Raw genomic sequence first — 18,718 nt, 5'->3', positions numbered from 1 at the left:
CCTGGAAAGTGATCAATGGGACAAAAGAAATATATTCTGTGCTTCGGTTTGTTTCCTGGGTTTATAATCCAGACTTTTAGCATACTCTGCACATTGTATCAGCTACTTGTCTTATGGGGCTGGCTTTTCACTCATGTCGTGGCCAGTAGTTTATATAAACCCTTCTACTCATGCTACTTGTTGCTTTCTGCCACAATTTGTGAAGCAAAATCACATGTACATGAACAGCTTCCCCACTCTGATTGCTGCCACTGATGGTTAGATTGCAGTATCTCAAAAGAGGGATATAGATGCAGCTGACAATTTGGAAGGTCAGCTGTGAATGTACTTTGTCCCATTAGCTCAGGGGTAAGCAAACTTTTTCAGCAGGGGGCCGGTCCACTGTCCCTCAGACCTTGTGGGGGGCCAGACTATATTTTGAAAAAAAATATGAACAAATTCCTATGCCCCACAAATAACCCAGAGATGCACTATAAATAAAAGGACACATTCTACTCCTGTAAAAACATGCTGATTCCTGGGCCGTCCGCGGGCCGGATTGAGAAGGCAATTGGGCCATATCCAGCCCCCGGGCCTTAGTTTGGGGATCCCTGCGATTAGCTGATGCACTGGGGTTGCAGCTGCTTATCCTTTCAGCTCAACCATAGGCAAAAGCAGTGGCTGGTCTGGATCCAGGCTTTGCAATGGGGACTAAGTCTTGGGACTCTGAAGGTGACATGATAGCTTATAAAATTATGTGGAATGAAAAGGAGATAAATGGAATTTTTTTCATAACACTAGAAAACTTGTGGACATCCAAGGAAAATCGCTATGGAACTTGCTTCTGCAGGAGGCAGCAATGGCCACCAAACTGGACAACCTTAAAAGGATTAAATTCATGGGGGATAAGGCTATCCATCACTATTAGCTATAATGGAGGCAGCATACTTCTGAACACCAGATGCTGGGAACTGGTGGGGAGACTGGTATTGTGCCCAGATCCTGCTTGCGGTTTTCCACAGGCACCTGGCTACTGGCCACTACAAGGCAAGAACAATGCTGGAATAGATTGGTCTCCAATAGGAGCTATATCCCATGTGTCATTCCCATGCCCTGGTAATGTTAGGTCTTCAACACCAAACTAGCCACATTTCAGTGGGTCAACAGGAAAAGTTAAATTAATGCAAACGTGCATGGTGAAAGGTATTTAGGAGTCAGATTCAAAGTTATTGGTCAAGGGCAAAGTACTTTGCTTTTCTTTGTAGCATACATTAAAACTTTCCTGGAGGTAGCCCTGCTTAAGACACAAGCAAAGTCCATAAAGCTTATGCCATAATAATTTTGTGTTAGTTTTTGAACTCCACTGGACAATTTATTACAATAAGACTGCTAGTTGTAGAGAACCTTATCCTGAGTTCTTGTGCATTCTATAGCAACCTCTACCAAAATCCCAATGAATGACACACGTTTAGCTATGACAGCACTATTAGTTTTAAAGTATAATACTTAGGGGGAAAGTACAAGAAAACTTTCATTCCTTTTTTAAAGCAGCAGAAATACTGTAAAATTAAAGCTCAATTTTGTTGTACTGTTATACCACTAGAATGTCAGGCACAAAGGCTGTATTTTATTATCAAAAAGTACCACAAATAGCTGTATCAAATAGGTTGAAGTAATCAAAAGGAAAATATTTTGCCATGCTGTTAGTTATTTTGAATTAGCTGCTGCATCACCACCGCACAGAGGCTAATCAACTGCAAGAACTCATCAGACCCATCTGCCAAGCACTTATCTGTCTCCTGCCAAAAAAAGGAAAAGTTACAAGTTGTCAAGATCTCCCAAGATAACTATATAATGCAGTCAGAGAAGAGTAGACTTCCATCTCCCTGCCTCTCAGGAACATAAATTAGTTTTTCAAGCTGTTATAGGGAGCTTCAAAATCAAAAGTTTGACCACCCCCAAGTACAATTTACTCAACATTTTCATAAAGCTAGTTAGCAGAGCTCTGTGTTAGAGGAATCCCTACCTAAATTTAAATTTGCATTTCTTACGTCTTACAAGCAGACACTGCAGTAACAAACAAGACTGGTGTACAGATATTCTCTCCTTCCTTCCCAGGACAGAAAAAGGCACACTTGAAAACTTGTTGCCTTTGTTTCTCCCTAACAGGAGAGAAAATCACACCTCTGGAATCCATGTAAACTCATTGTGTTCTGAACAGGGAATAAAACAACCCTGTTAATCACTGCATAAATGTAGTGCAATGCTAAAAATCTTCCCTCTGCTTTTCTATTGAGTGTAAGGAATAGACTGATAGCTCAAGCAAGTTGGCTGGGGTAACAGCCAATGTCCATTTCTCTTGAAGCCTTTCTTACTACTGCCTGTTACCATAAAAGGAGAATAGCCTCATACAGGGAGAGTACCATTAGTATACAATTCTTTGTGAAGGATTCACTAATGCACAAATATGAATGCAATAAAGGATTTCTTATGCCCTCCCCCAAACCACAAGCAAACATGCATTCTAGATTTAAAAAGAACTGAAACAGAATGAAGACTCACAGCAAGCTTCTCTGCAATAACAGATTTCTGCTTGTCACTGAGATCCTTCCTCTCAATAATGGTATCATGAAGCTGGTTTATAAACTGATTAGCTGCGTAACCTTCATTGATCAGATTCTGGACATTGGGGAAAACAAATATTGAAAGCAGCTAGCATTAGCAGATTTAAAAGAATAAGCTACAGGCTTAGACAACCAAAACATTACATCAGTGCAGACGGAAAGTACTCCTTGACTTACTGTAAATCGTAAAAAGCTAGGAGAGACAAAGCTTAGTTTTTCATTGGCTCCCTAGAATACCCTGTAAGGTATATTGCAATATGAAAATAGAGAGTAACGGGATTACCAAATACAAGCATGCTACATGATACAAATTCAGAACAGGTAGTTTAAATGGGATTTGTCTAATACCCAGAGGATTATTTGATGGTTCAGACAACGGGAGGCTATCTTGTTTTACTGTACACAAGTACCAAATGAGTCATTTTAGACAAAAATCAGATTATTAGCTTAAGTGAAGTCTCGGAATCAGCCTCATTGAGTATTCTGGAATATGTGTCGTGTGTCACATGCCTAAGCACAGGCCAGGAAATACGAGGTACAATAAGCTAAAAACAAAATTCATCTTTCTTCACAATTCATCTATCCCATCACCCAGTTGTAAGTAAGTATATACAACACTCTAAAGCAAGAAGTGAAGCTTGGGGTAGCTCTAACCTTAAAACAGTTGTAGTTGGCTAAAGTTTCTTAGCATTACCAGGGGCCAGGTTGTGCTGAAATGTTAGCCACTCCTGCTTTTAAAGTACTAACGTGCCGTGCCCTGTTAATCGCAAGCCAATGTCTCATCCACCTAGCCTCATACTACAGAAAGGCCATTTCATGTGCCGCTACCACTTATGGTTAGTAAGGGCAGCTAGGGAAGCTGCCAAGAGGCTTGAAATGTCAAGCTTGGCAGCAAAGGATCTGGGATTATCAAATGTGCCGTACCACAAGAAGTGTGTTGGAGATTAAAGCAAGCCCACTGTTTTTGGATACAAGTTGCAATAAGGACAGCAGAGCTGTTTGCAGGTGTGTAAGGCACATTTTGTAGCTGAAGGGCCCCACTCCCTCTGGGAAACCTTTGGAGAGAGGGGGCACAGGGCCAGGGACAAAAGCAGGTAATGCTTTTCTGGGTAAAATAAATTTTACCCACACATAATTAATTTACTTCTGGGGATTTTTGTAACCAGGGAGTGTTACTCCTCCCTTTGAGAGTGCTTTCCCACCAAAGGTCACAGGGAATAAATGTCAGGGAGTTCATGTTACATTTACACCATGACTGGCTTAAAGACGAGCAGTTTTTCGTTTCAACATGTTTACATAACCACTACTACCTCCTCTACAACTTGCCAATACAGAAAGAAAAGTAGCATTTAAAAAATCTGATCTGATCCTCGTACATTTTAGATCTAAAGCAAGCTACCTTTGTTGCAGCTTCCAGTTTTTCAAATGAACCACTCTGACATGCGGTTAGTAGACCATCTAAAATTCCTTGAGGGACAATCTAAAACAAAAGTTGCATAAAGAAAAACATCTCATTGAAGCGCCAAGAATAAAAAAAATAAAAACATTGACTGCAAATCCTGATGTGTAGGCAAAAGTTCAGACGCTGCCACCAGAACATACCATTTTCCATAGGTCGTCTTCACTTCAACCAATGTTCTTGGGTTTACACACACCTTTCAGGTAGGAAAATCCTCATATGGCAACTGCTGCACTACTGGTATTTTCCTCGTTTCATTCATTGTGCAATGCCAAAAAGGGGGTGGCAGAACCCCTTTGCCCCACAGTTAGTGAGAGCCAGCAGTTAGATTGAGCGGTGTATGCATAGGTATTAGCAGTAAAGCAGCAGCAGATTAGTGAAAGTCATGTGTAGTTGCAATATTTGTTGGGGATACCGTAACTTCACCCCCATGACCTCATTTCCCTCCTGACTAATGGTTCAGAGTTAATTAGCTATCCTTCCTATGTTTTAACCACCCCTTTGTCATGGAACCAAGATAGTAGAAACATCTGCCACATTTGCAATGCAAATTATGAAAGCACTTTCACCACAGTGTTGATTTCTGCCATATTCTATGCCTCTCTGTCTTCTGCTGGATCAGCGAACATAAGACTATTTCAAACTTCTAAAACCTTGGGTGTTCTTCAACCACAGATGTTCAGAGACAACATGCTCTGCCCCAAGATTCTGCTTTGGGAATGGATTTGGTCTCACATTTCCAAGCTTATAAGTGATCCTGTGACTTAAATCAGTTAGATGCAATAGCATCCACCTTGTAAATAAACAGGGAATAAATCAGCCATACCTAGCAGAAACAGAAAATTAAGCGAAATGAAAGAGGATTGTATTCAAAAGCTTTTCTTCATGTTTGAATAATTCACAAGTTTCTATGGAATATATTTCTGTATGCCCTGTTTTCTGTGAACTTTAGTATTCAGGGCAAGTCATGAAGGGAAAAGCAAGCGTGGTACAACTGAACAGATAGCTGTGAAGAAAAAATACCATTTTATGTAAGCAATTTCCCAATAAATGCAAGCATAGACTAGGCAAACTGAAATACTTAGGCAAACTAGACCTACCCCTGCAATTTCAGTGACAACTTTCTCAGTGACCTCTTTCCCGCCTGTTAATCGTGTAGCGCTCTGAAGAAGTGTGATTGCTTTTCTCAAGTCCCCTTCTGATGCATGGACAAGGTAAGAGACTGCCTATGGAAGAAAATACTGATTTATAAGAAAATCAAAGAAAAGATGAGACAGTTAAGACCCTTTTCTGAAGTACTCTTCTTTTCCTACAGCAGATTCCATATCTTATACCCAATTCAGTAGGAAAGCTAACACATTCAGGGGGGCGAACACAGCACTTTCCCCATTTGTCACATGTAGTTACACATTTTCTTTCTCAACTACAAATCAACAAATGCTCTAATGATAATCACGTTATAAGTGGTGTGATCTGTCCCCATGGCTTTTGTCCAACATGGTCAGATCTCTGTACCACAACACGGATAACGTTCTAGGAACACAAGAGTAAGCTTCATGTTTAATCTCACAAGTTTGAGCTAGAACAGAATGCTTCCTTTAGCAAAGTTAACCAAATTTACAAATAAGTTTTCCTCCTCCCTCTTCTGTAACTATGTGTGAGCTCTCTCACTGCTGCCAGAGAGGCCTACTGTGTTTATTTAAACAGGGATGCAGTACAGTGTGACTGCAAATGCCAGGACTAGTATGAATGGGAAGGCACTATTTGCTCCAGACACAAAGCCCCGTGACCCTGGCAGCATGAGTCTGCGGCACTCCTGAATAAAAGCAGGGTCGCATGTGTCTTGATATTGGAGAGGCAGGCCTCAGCTCAGCCTCTCCAGCACTGCAATGCAGTCTGCACCCTAGCTTCATAAACTTAATAAAGAGGTAAGGGCATACCACTGCACTGCAAAACCACTCATGTACTCTAGAATGCCACTAGTCTGTACTTTGAACTTGTGGCACACTTGCCAAAAATACTAGCCACCACTGACCCGGCACAGAAATTCCCTAACTATGCTTAATTATTTTGACCAAGGTGCTGGAGCAACGCCCCTTCTGTAAAATATGGGTGATGATTATACTATACATGTAGCTCAGCAGTCACCCAGAAAAAAAATACACTAAGCACTGTGTCTGTCTCTTTTCACAGAATTAAAAACAATGAATCTCTGAATGAACAGAAAAGCTACCTCACTGCTGACTGTCACATTCTCCTTTTCAGCGATGTCTAGAAGTCTCTGTCGCTGGATTTTGTCTGAAAGGGGCTTGAAACGAAATTTGGAGCATCGGGATGTGATGGGTTCAATTATCCTGTGAACAAGAGAAAGTGAAACGCAATTACAAAGGGAATCCGCAGTTTCCGCAGAACACGACAATATATTTCCCACTGCTCCCTGCCCCTTGGCAATAAAATAAAAGTTAGCAATGCATCAATTGTGCTACGTTCCTCGTTTTCCAAGGGGAATTAACCAACTCTTTACAATGCAAGTTTAGGATTTTTACAATGGGAACTAGGAAAGAAATGTGGGATACTATATCGTTTCCATCAAGCAATAAGCAAGAAAGCATGGTGGAACCCATACATACCTGCTGATGTAATTACAAATAAGGCAGAAGCGTGTTGTCTTGGATTCTCTCTCCATGGTGCGCCGTAAAGCTGCCTGGGCTGCTGAGGTCATAGAATCCGCTTCGTCCAAGATTATAATCTTAAACGGGGGACACGGCCTGCCACTAAACACACGCCCCATTGCAAAAACATGCATTAACAACTTAAGGTACTAGTCCAGGTTATATTTGCAAATCCAACTAACTATGACATCAGTACTGCTTAGCCACTTTTTTCCATTTCTGAGATTTGAAAGATGTTTTAATATTTCGAAACTTTTATTTCAAGGATGACACGCGTCTCCGAACATTTGTGGCATATCCTGTTCAAGTTCTGACTGTATTCAGGGCTGGCCAAGACAATTTGCTGCCTGCTGTGAAGGACAAGATAACGCCCCTCGCACCATTCCAGCGTACTGCAATCTTGAGTTCCCTGATGTTGTGGCCTACAGGCTCCCATCTCCCCCAGCCAGCTTGGCCATAACTCAACCAACTCTTCAAGTAACTGACAGACTGAATGAATGTTGGATATAAAATGTCACATGCGACAACTGACAAGCTGCTGTTTGTATGCCAGCAACTGAAACATTCAGGGTGCAACAGAAGACAAGTGCATTCAGCATTTGGGAAGCTTGTATGCAATTTTGGGGCTTCCATAAATGTCCTATCTGGTACAGTGATGCAAGATGTGTGAGGCTGGTGAAGGATAAATTCCCTCAGAATGCAGTTATGCTCCCGTGACTCACTTGAGAGCCCAAAATCCACCGTGCGATGCTGACTTGTGGCTTAATTTAGCATTACAGAGCGAACCCTTCTAAAACTAAAGCGGAGAGAAATACAATCCCACAAGGCAGCTTTGATCATTGTGCTTACTCTGAACGACTTCCTGACACCGTTAACTGAGCAAAGCTCTTCACTTTCTCTCGAATGACTTGTATTCCACGTTCATCAGATGCATTCAGCTCGAGGACTCTCTGCCGGAACAATTCGGGCCTGTATATCAGAACAAATTCAGCCAAATTTTAACCTATTTGTTATACCAAGCTATTAATCTGGTTTCGCATTTTGAATTCTGGATGTTGGTTTTCCTTGGTTAAAACAAGGTTTTCTCGCTCCCCTTCCTCCCTTTTGTTTGGGGTCCTGGACTACAGATTCATTATTTATTTAAATTATGAATCACTTAAAGCAGGCATCCCCAAACTTCGGCCCTCCAGATGTTTTGGACTACAATTCCCATCTTCCCCGATCACTGGTCCTGTTAGCTAGGGATCATGGGAGTTGTAGGCCAAAACATCTGGAGGGCCGCAGTTTGGAGATGCCTGACAAGGCATTATTAACATCCCAAAATGATTTGACAACATAAACATGAAACTATAAAAACAATTGTGCCCAATAAAGATACAGACAAATCTGTATTTGTCTACCTCAAGTAGAGGATAAAGCATCTCTACTTGAAACACTCTAAGCTCTGGATTTCCCGCATGGAGTAGGAGGTTGATCTAGATCAGCATTTTCCAACCAGGTGTCCTCCAGATGTTCCTTACTACAACTCCCATCACCTGTACTTGATAGGTCTGGTGGGAATTGCAGTCCAAAACATTGAGAGGGCATCAGATTGGTGAAGGCTGTACTAGAAGGCATACAAGGCCTTCTCTAGCTCTATGATTGGTGATCAGAACGTCCAAAATTTGTTAAAACTTCTATATTGATTGTAAATGGAACTCACTTGGATAATTAACAAAACACTCAAATCACTGAGCGACATTCCCCCCATTTTTGTGCATCTCTTCTCTATTTATATATGCACCTAGTCTCAAGGAGGAGACTGCATGAATGGGGGTGGGCAGTTGAAGTACCTGTCTCACTCCATAATACATAGTGTTAAGACTTTGTGGCCACAAATTATGCAGCCATGCATTACTGTTTTGCTTCCAAACACTCAAAATCATTATGATCTCAGGTTGGAAAATTAACTTTTGGTTACCTTTCTTAAAGTCTCAGCTTCAGTAAGTATGGCTTAAAACTCTTCTGCCAATGTTAACTACAGGTTTATCTCTTCTGGAGGAAGAGAAATGCCTGCAAACTCAAGATTCACTCTGCCTAATTTCTGCTTCTTCATGTTGCACTAAACCAAGTGCCTACTATTAAGTCACCAAAAGTACTAGAGGATTGTCAGACTCGAAACAGACACTTGAATGCTACTAGATTCCACACTTACCCAAAGAGTTCTCTGGCTGCTGCCAAAATAGTGGATGTTTTTCCAGTTCCAGGTGGGCCATAGAACAAGAGATTGGGAAGCTGCAACAGCAGGAGGTTAAACAATGCTGTCATACAATATTTTGTAAGTGGATATTTTAGAGGAACAAGAAACCTCAGGCGATGTTATCATTGAGTACTGTATTTGTTTTACAACACTTACATAGGTGTCTATGCCACAACTCAAGCATGTGACACGGTTTTGGAAATAAGAGTTGTGAATGATTGCAGGCATAGATTAAAATTTAATCTGATCAATATTTACCGGCCTGTTTCAAATGCTATCTTTATGCTTTAGTTTTTTATTTTCAAAATGTTGTAATTGGTAATCCCAAGACAGAAGGAAAGAAGCGAAACAGATGCTTGTTTGGGTAATATTTTAAATAATATACAGAGATGCACACTTGAGTTGGACACAGGACAGGTCAATAAATGATTTGGTCAAGAAGTAATCAAGTGTTTTAATTAATTTAATGCTTTAAAGTAACACCAAAAGGCAATTTAATCATCAACAGGTCTGGTAATTATGCTAACTATGAAATAAACTAATTGTGAATAAATGATATTAAGTTGTTGTTTTTAATTAATGAATTATAACAATGCTTATAACAATGCAAAGAAACATTTTCTATTAAAGTCAACAATTCACAAGAGTTATTCGCTTTGGATTTTGTCATGGAACACACACAGAAGTATCTTTTGTACAGGAATCGGCTAGTCACACCAGCATTCGAATAACCTGAGTACGGTATTAAACAAGTCTAAATTTTGATGCAGATACAGTTAACGTAAGAGTATATAAAGATACAGTGGACTGAGTTGAAACATGCTCATAGGAATGATTGGAATATACCTCTGGGTTTGGTAGGAAGTCACAGTAGGCTTATGTTCTCTGTGCAACTGGGAAATAATTAATGGACGTTAAAATTTCTAAATTGTTTGTATTATTCTTTATGCTTTTTTATTTGTATGTGTTTCTGTTTGAATATTCATTTGACATTGGTATTGATTTATTTTTGGTTTGTTAAATAAGTTTGTGTAGCTCGATGTAAAGTTGTGTAAATGGAAGTAACTTTTGTATTTTTTCTATTTAATGATTTCCAGCATATATGTATTTTACTTTTGAATGATATAATAAAGATATTATTTTAAAACTAAAACAATAAAAACAGAAGTATCTTTTGTGTTTTACTTCAGCCATTTCCTTCACCTTTTTTTTAAAATAAAAAATAGTGACTGTTTCTGCCCAATCCCTCAAAGGAGCTTTACAGGGGGGGAAATAGCCAGATCAGATTGAGGAAGTTCTTCAGCAAGCAAGACTTTTGTCGCAGGGAAAATCTAGGGGACCAGGAGCCTTCACACACCTGCTGAGAAAATAACACTATAATAAAATTGAAATAAATGGCCACCTATCCAGCAGCATTTTTGGCTTCATGGAACATTGGGCCGCAGGCAAATAAGTAGGCTGTCAATTAGAATCATAGAACTGTATTGTCGGAAGCAACCATGAGGGTGATCTAGTCCAACCCCCTGCAATACAGGAATCTTTTGCCTAACATGGGGCTCAATTGACAATATTTGATCAATACTAACTAATGAACATGTATGTTTTAAACATTCAGGCCATAATAGAAAGGGAAAGAAATCAGTGGGATTTCTGGTCCTTTCTCTTTCAACCACAATAATATCAGACTGTCTTTTGAAAGTCATCTTCTCCACTCCCCTTTTTAAAAGAAGCTCATGCTTGCATTTTTAAAAGCTGTATTATCTTTGTTTCCGATTACTGCAAAAGATATAAAAAACAATGCCAATCGTCTTTTTAAAGAGCCACTTGCCACAGTTAGTGCTCCATGGAACCCAAACATCCCCTTGGGTGTGCTAAGAGCTCACTGCTTAGTTCTGTGGATTCCAACCTCCATGCTTCAAAGCATGTTTAGGATTATACAGGACACATCTGAATTTTTGTTTTCATAATAGTATGGCGGGAATAATGCACTATTCTGCAGGTCTGTGGGGTTGATACACAAGCAGAGCTGCACACCAAACAGCCACTATCCTGCTACTTTACTCAACATTAGGCACTTTTACAGAAAACCTACACTTACCAATCAATGAATGAATACCACAAACTTGGAACAGCACATTTAGCTGGCACCTACAGTAAGGTCTGATGAAGGATCTCCTAATCCTTTATCTAACTTAATGGCTGTATTTTTAGCAGAGCTGTAACATGACCAAGCTATGCTATTTCTGACTGTTGCCAATGATGAAGTTACGGTTCCTATAGGTGGCCTATTATCAAGCTAAAGATACGTACCGGTAGAAATTTACAACACACGGTGCAAAACACTTTCAAAAGCATGGACATTTCTACGTAGAAAACGTTAGAATCATAGGGTTGGAAGGGACCCCCTGAGGATCATCTAGTCCAACCCCCTGCAATGCAGGAAAAGGCAGCTGTCCCATATGGGGATCGAACCTGCAACCTTGATGTTATCAGCACCACGCTCTAACCAACTGAGCCATTCTAACAAGACGTAGACTAATTTCAAGACACTGGTCAATTGATTACTTCTTATTTAACGATGCTCAAATATCCCATGTAGTACTCTGAACAATCTTAAAATGAAATTATTCAATACAATGGCCAGGGCTCAAAAAAGCTACTTCAGGTGCTAAAGAGACTGGACTATTTCTTAGTTACAGAGTTCTCGTAATGAACAGCTGGAATTAAAAGATTACAAGAGTAGGAGGAGCCAAGTACTACTGGCCTTTCGTACAAAGCAGATACTGGGAGGAATGATACAAAGGATGAGTATGATTAAGCATGATGCACATTTCCCTAGGAAGGCAAGATCGAGCTCTATGTGAAACATCAGATACAGAAAAAGGGTGGTATTCAGCTATTTTTTTGCTCTAGGGAAAAGGTAGTTTACCCCTCCACACATGCCCTGTGCTGTCCCTAAATCTGCTCTGGAGGATTTAGGGAAACCCCTGAACAGATCATGGGGGCATGCAGATGGAGAGGGGGAAGAGCATTTCATTGTGCAAGATGAAATCCTTGTACTGATGAAATGCTCACCTTAGCACTAAGTTGAATACAGCCAATACAATGAAAAGTTTGGGTCTATGTACAAAGGGAACAGACTTCCATTCATGCAACAGGACTTCACCCTCTCCCTGAAGCCCCCTAATTTCTACTCCAGAAGATCCCCCAATCCTTTACAGAAAATTTGAGAACTGTTCAAGGAACTTCAGGGTAGGGGAAGAAGAGGAAGGGGGAAGTCCCATTTATTTATTTGTTTATTTATAATGGTTTTATCTTATTCGTAGATTTTTAATTTTAAAATTGAATTTTAACATTGTATTATTCTGTTGTTTTAACTGAATTGTTTCTTTTATATTTGTGTTGATATTATTTGTTGTTAGCCGCCCTGAGCCCGGTCTTGACTGGGAAGGGCGGGGTATAAATAAAATTATTATTATTATTATTATTATTATTAAGAGTACCGTCCACTTGTACAATGTTCGACTTCACATAGACAAGGCCCGATTTATAATGGTGCCATTACATTAACTCTACCAGATTATTTTTGTAGTCCTTGAAAGCTTATGCTATAGCCCTTAATATACCACAGTACTTATTTTGTAGTACCTTCATGTGTTCCTTTCAGGGTAAGGGGGAACCCTATTTGGAAAGGCCCTAACCACCTCAATCAGGCCTTGCACCCAGACACCCAGCCTTCTACAATTTAAACTGGTAGGTCTGGAGCCTCAGAATTATCTGTCAATCATTCGTCAGAAGTCAATCATCAACACAGAGATAGAAAAAGGCAGAAGTAAGGCACTGTGACCTAAGGGTTGGCTTGGTCTGGTTATTTGATGTTTTGCTGAGACAAAAAGTGCAATGGCTACCTGGCTGCAAGCAGATCAATGGAGTGTGAAATGTCTGCATGCAGTGGAGTGCTGGATTTGGCCTGGGAGGGAACCTGAGATGGGGCAAGCGAATTACATTGACCTTTTCTGTGACCCAAAGTACGGGTGTATTTTTGGGCCAGAGAGCCAAACCAGCCACTAACATAAACGACAAGAGAAAGGGCGGAGGGCGGGGGAGTTGTCTTAGCTTCTATTGCCGCATTTTAAAGCATTGTTTAAAAACCCTGAAAATACATATGAGGTTGTACCTGGCTAAGTTCTATGCATAGAGGAAATGCATTTAAATTAATGACCGTAAGTCAGTCATGCCTGTTAACTTCAGTGGGTTTGTTCTGAGTAGGACTAGCATTGGATATGCAACCCTGGTTGTTTCAGAGTTTGGTGTTCATTTGCTTCTTTTAGGAAATGCAGAGGGAAGCCTTTGAAGTTTATTTCAGCAGCGGCACTGGGAAAGGGCTGATTAAACTGGGCAGAGCAGCACACTGTTCAGTCTCTGGCATCTCCAGAAAGGGCTGAGAAAGATGTCTGTCTGAAGTCCCAGAGAGCTGCAGCCAAGCAGTATAGACAGTACTGAGCCAGATGGACCAGTGGGACAATGCAGCTTCCTATACTGTTCCAAAACTGTCCCTTCTGGAGGTTTTTTTTGGCCATCAAAATCTATTCCCCACAAAAGGAGTCCCAAGAACTGATACTCCTGGAGACTCACTCTGGAAGTTGTCCCATATTACACGTTAACTCTCAACTGTTAAGGATTTGTTGTAATTTTTGTTGTTGTTCTGTAAGCTGTTCTGGGAGCAAACAGCTGCAGAACGGCCAATAAATTTTATTCTGAATATATAAACACATAAATATGATTCATAAGACTACACACAATAATTATCATCTTTTACTGGAAAAATTAACTTGCATATGCCACAAAGCATTGGGAGAACTACAACACTCACGTCAGCTCCTTGTAAGGTTTTCTTCAGTACTGCAACAACTTCCTCTTGAAATGCAACTTCATCCATGCATTTTGGGCGGCTACATAAAAAAAAAACTTAGCATGTATTATTAATATTTTCTGAATGGAACTAACAATACATGTAACTTCTCTGTTCCTTTAGATCAATGAGCAAAGCAATTCTCTTTTATGGAAGTTAGTAGTCCAAGGATGGAGAGCACAGCTGTCACAGTTGTTGTCACCCATCCTGTGGACCTGCATTTGGCTTCCTTGCTATTTTATTTTCACTGCCTGCTGAAAATGATTTTAGGAAAGCTTTTAAATGAATACACTGCAGAGTCTAATAAATTGATTTTCTGCAGCGGCCAGCTTTTCTTTTTCTTTTTACAGAGATAAACAAGCAACTAACCCATCAAATCTGGAGCTTAACAAATATTTCAGTCAAAGCAGCAAGTCTTAATAGCTAATACTCTGATGTAAAAAAAAAAAAGACATCTGGCGATGTAGTAGCCAGCCACAGTGCAACATCAAAGAAGCTGTCAACAGAAGTTCAGCTTCTACTTTTCCACAGAAAGAACCTCTGCAATCTTCCACAAGCCACTCCTCTGACACTGCACTGCTTATATAGGAGAAATAACTTTGGACTGGCATTCATATATTTATTGGTGCACTGTCCTGTTAAGTGAAACAGACACCAACACAAGGAGAGGCATAATATAAGTGGAGACATCTAGTGGTTACAGCCAGAAAGGTAAAGGTAAAGGGACCCCTGACCATTAGATCCAGTCGTGACGGCGCTCATCTCGCATTATTGGCCAAGGGAGCCGGCGTACAGCTTCCAGGTCATGTGGCCAGCATGACAAAGCCGCTTCTGGCAAACCAGAGCAGCGCACGGAAACGTCGTTTACCTTCCTGTTGGAGCGATACCTATTTATCTACTTGCACTTTGACGTGCTTTCGAACTGCTAGGTTGGCAGGAGCAGGGACAGAGCAACGGGAGCTCACCCCGTCACGGGGATTCGAACCGCCGACCTTCTGATCGGCAAGCCCTAGGCTCTGTGGTTTAACCTACAGCGCCACCTGCACCCCAGTTATGCGTTACAGTCATAGTCATTATTTAAAACAGTGGTTTTCAACCAGTGTGCCCTTGGCACCCTGGGGTGCCTTGACTGATGGTAACACTGGCCTCTGTCCCTCTTTCCTTCCTTCCCTTTCTCCTCAGGTGCCTTCTTGCGTCTCTGCCTCCCAAAGGCTTGCGAGGCTGTTTGTTACAGCAGCCCTGGCCACAAGCTCCCCAGGCAAATGGTGCCTCTGGTCTCGCCAGGGGTGCTGGTTGTCAGGAGCTAAGGTGGCCTTGGAGTAAGCAAGCAAGGGAGGGAACCCAGCCAGCCAGTCCACCAGCTCCAGGCACCTCTCTTTGGGGTGGTGGTGGGCAGCTCAGAGACCATGAGCGGCGGCTGCCCAGAGGACTCCCAATGAGAGGGGAGAGGAGGCTGAGGGAACACTCCACAATGGAGGGATGAGGGGCTGCCAGCTCTGCACGCAAGGGGTGACATAAATGGGCCCCTGAGCCCCACAGGGGTGCCGCAGAAAGAATGTAGTTGGTCAAGGGAGCCATGAACTCAACAAAAGTTGAAAACCTCTGATTTGAAACACCTCCAATGTAGATGATCACATTCCCCTAGCAATGGGGTTGGGAAACAAAGGCCACATTTCCACATGGACAACCTTCTGGGGGCTGCATGCCAGTGGTGGGTGGGTCAAGAGGAAATAGTGGGCAGATCAACAGATACAATTCTGTATCTTTGCACAGCAGGCTACATGCCAGCCATACAAGAGTCAATTTCTACACACCCCTTCACTCAGGCAAGCAAGAAGCATTCTTCATCCCTCACATTCATCTTGGGCAATTACACTACTCATTTAGATTCCAAAGCAGAGTCCAATACTTACTATTTTTCCACCCAAGGAATAGCTCTGACCCTTTTGCCCTCCCCACTGCCTCCTGCAGTGGCAGCTGTTCCCCGATCTTTGGTAGATGGGGGTTTAGTGCTGATTGAAGATGGTCCTTTCAGAAATGCCTGCATTGCTGCTGTTTCTCACCAGTCTGCAAAAGGAGGAATGGGAAGGAAATGATGCACATGTGTCATTTGAAAAATTAGTTTTGTAATTTGGTACTTCCACTCATTTCTCAGTTGCCTCAATCCTAACACCACTGATAAGAATAAACAGTGAAGCAAATATTTTTGTTGAACCATATCATTTATAAGCAGAAAAGCCTTCAAGCTTATATTTTTTTTCTTCTGGTATAAGAACAAAAAGGGTGAAGTCTGCAAGGATACGTTGTCACATGATCAAGAACCAACAAAGCTTTTTTTACTCAGAAATGTCATTTTCACACTTTAAAATCATGAGATTAAAGTCCTGCTATATAACAGGATGGTAGTTTAATTTTGCTGATTTCATGGACCAGCTGGCTTCCACCTCAATAGAGGAGAATGTATCAGATCCAGCTTTTTTGTAAAGTGTGTGTCCCAGGAGCAGGCAACAAGGTTCACAATTCAGAGAGCTGTGGTGTACAATTCCCATCAACCCTAGCCAGTATAGGCAATGATCTGGGATTATGTGAGTTGTAGTCCACAGCACCTACGTAGCATCACATTGGCTCCCTTGTGGTATATGTTTTATTTAGACCAGTCATAAGCTGCACCCAATCATGGCTTCTCTATGCACATCCATGAAACATACACTACAATCTGCAAGCAAGTTGCACAGAAACCCTGATGACAATTACACAACTCCTTCTATGTCCATGCAGGGGACATGGCCTTCTATGTTGGCAGGGGGTTGGACTGGATGGTCCTTGTGGTCTCTTCCAACTCTACGATTCTATGATTCATTCTTCTTTACAGTGAACTGTCCTCTATCTGAAGGGCTGTCAGAGAACAGTTTTCTGTTTGAAGGAGTCCCTGGCTTACATCTCCTGTTCAAAGATAAGCAGACTGTATTAAGCTCCCCAAGTTCTGAGATCTGGAGGGGTGAAGAAATAGCTCGGTCAGTAGAGCATGAAACTCTAAATCTGAGGGTTGTGGGTTCAAATCCTATGTTGGGTGAAAGATTAGATGATGGATTAGATGATCCTTGTGGTCCTTTCCGACTCGACAATTCTGTGATTCTATCACCCTACCAGCAGTTCTGCCACTATCTAAAATCCTGTGAGGCAGTCAAGCAAGAAAAGGACTTTTCTGCGGTAGCCGCACACACACACCCCACTGTCGATCACTCTCCCTCCAAGGAGCATTTGGCCCCATCCCTACATACATTTAAGGCACACCTTTTTCACACAAATCCTTTTGGGGTGGGACACTCTACACGGCTTAACTGTAACTAAGCTGCATATAGCCCACCCTGAGACCGCATGCGGGAAGGGCAGACTATATTGTAAATACAAATAAGCAAATCAGCAAGCAAGCAAGCAGCCCTAAGGAAGGGGAGCAGTTGGTGCCTTGAAGCTGCCTGTCAAAAGCAGGCGGGCAGCCACAGCAACCCCCACCTCCACTCCCATTACTGCGGGAGGGTATTTGTACAGTATTTCAGTTTGTCCAATATTACCAAATTTAAACATAGACTTACATACATACATACATACATACATATAATATACATTACTGTGTATATTATATATACAGTACGGAGAAGATTTATATCTATTACCTACATATCTATATCTATCTGTGCGATGATTTTTGTCTCTCTGGTTGGTTGGATGTAAGTCGCTTTGGGGTGCCCTGGGCAGAACAAAGCGACGACAAAAGCGACAACAACAAGTGTAAGCAACCATCCTCCGCCCACCCTCTCAATGCTCCAGGTACGTTATCTACGGTAAGTAAACACAGGGACTCTTCGCGGCCCACAAAACACAGAACTGCCTCGGACCCCTGAAGGGGGTGGGACGGAGGTGGTGGAATAAAATCCCTTCTTCCCCTCCCCCCCCCAGCTCGCTCCTTCAAAGGGTTGGCCACCGCGTGCGCGCGCCCCCCTCATTAAAGGCACCTGCGAAGCGGCCGCGCGCACAGATCTCCTCAGGCCTCTTTAGCGCGCAGCTGAAGCGGCCTCCCTTTTCCTTCCCTTCCCCCAGAACTCCCGCCAAAACCGATCGTTTGGGTCAAGGGGCGGGACCACTTCCGTGTATATACGCATGTATAAGGGCGCGCTAGCAATACGAATGGACCATAGAGATCCGACGCGAGATTCCGTTCCCCGAGGGAGGGAAATAAGGAGGGAGGGAAGGTGGGCGGGGGGGAAAGGGCACTGGCGCATCACGTGCCGCGCCATATATGGAGATGTGGGCCGGCCGGCCGGCCTTCCCTCGCTTAAGGCGTCGTTTGCGAGAGGAAGCGACGCGCGTGCGCTGAACTGTAAGCTCCTCCCCGTTCTCTGGCTAGAGGAGAAGGAGGGAATTGTCCGCGTGAGAAGAGATTTGAGCATGCGCACACAAAGTATTGCCGACCATATGGCGCGGGTCGTGGGGCGCATGCGTGCGCGAGAGTGTGCCTCGCGTACATACTGTATTGAACTTGTGTTTTCGCTGCAGACAGCATTTTGTTTGTCGTACGGGGCCGTCCATCGCTTATTGGAAACGATGTAGAAATCCAGGCATCTTGAAATTGGTCAAGCAACATCAATTATTAAAAAGGTGCACCAGAGGTTGTATTTCCTGAGCCAACTAAGGAAATTTAAATTGCCCCAGGAAGTGCTGATCCAATTTTACAGAAGCATCATTGAAACTGTTCTCTGTACAGTGGTACCTCGGTTTATGAACACAATTGGTTCCGGAAGTCTGTTCATAAACTGAAGCGTTCATAAACTGAAG

The 18,718-nt window shown here is 42.2% G+C and overlaps 1 protein-coding gene across 3 annotated transcripts; it reads right to left on the bottom strand.

Annotated features, from left to right (window-relative positions):
* Nucleotides 1-1,586: 1,586 nt before the first annotated feature.
* On the bottom strand, nucleotides 1,587-18,255 carry RFC4 (replication factor C subunit 4). 3 transcript variants are annotated; one of them, XM_088669231.1, is made up of 11 exons: nucleotides 17,564-18,255; nucleotides 15,799-15,952; nucleotides 13,847-13,925; nucleotides 8,929-9,008; nucleotides 7,584-7,703; nucleotides 6,693-6,836; nucleotides 6,296-6,416; nucleotides 5,163-5,288; nucleotides 4,003-4,083; nucleotides 2,542-2,658; nucleotides 1,587-1,778 (listed from the first exon to the last, which is right to left on the bottom strand). In XM_088669231.1, exons 2-11 carry the CDS (start codon nucleotides 15,930-15,932, stop codon nucleotides 1,683-1,685), a joined length of 1,098 nt encoding a protein of 365 aa, XP_088525357.1. In that variant the 5' UTR covers nucleotides 15,933-15,952; nucleotides 17,564-18,255; the 3' UTR covers nucleotides 1,587-1,682. The 3 variants fall into 3 exon arrangements, with proteins under 3 accessions (XP_088525357.1, XP_034988705.1, XP_088525358.1); XM_035132814.3 differs by having other exon boundaries at nucleotides 17,899-18,111; XM_088669232.1 differs by lacking the exon at nucleotides 17,564-18,255 and adding an exon at nucleotides 16,640-16,875.
* Nucleotides 18,256-18,718: the final 463 nt, after the last annotated feature.

The sequence above is a fragment of the Zootoca vivipara genome, chromosome 5 (assembly GCF_965207765.1).
Source record: "Zootoca vivipara chromosome 5, rZooViv2.hap1.1, whole genome shotgun sequence".
NCBI lineage: Eukaryota > Metazoa > Chordata > Lepidosauria > Squamata > Lacertidae > Zootoca > Zootoca vivipara.
This window is presented reverse-complemented; position numbering and strand designations above follow the sequence as displayed.

What these genes read in the sequence shown, in the direction of transcription:
- RFC4 (XM_088669231.1), bottom strand. Translation starts at nt 15,932, where the DNA reads ATGCAGGCATTTCTGAAAGGACCATCTTCAATCAGCACTAAACCCCCA. An exon ending in AAACCTTACAAGGAGCTGAC is followed by an intron (nt 9,009 to 13,846) that starts GTGAGTGTTGTA and finishes CTGCTGTTGCAG; the next exon opens with CTTCCCAATCTCTTGTTCTA. An exon ending in GTGTCAGGAAGTCGTTCAGA is followed by an intron (nt 6,837 to 7,583) that starts GTAAGCACAATG and finishes GCGTGTGTTTAG; the next exon opens with TGGCAGGCCGTGTCCCCCGT.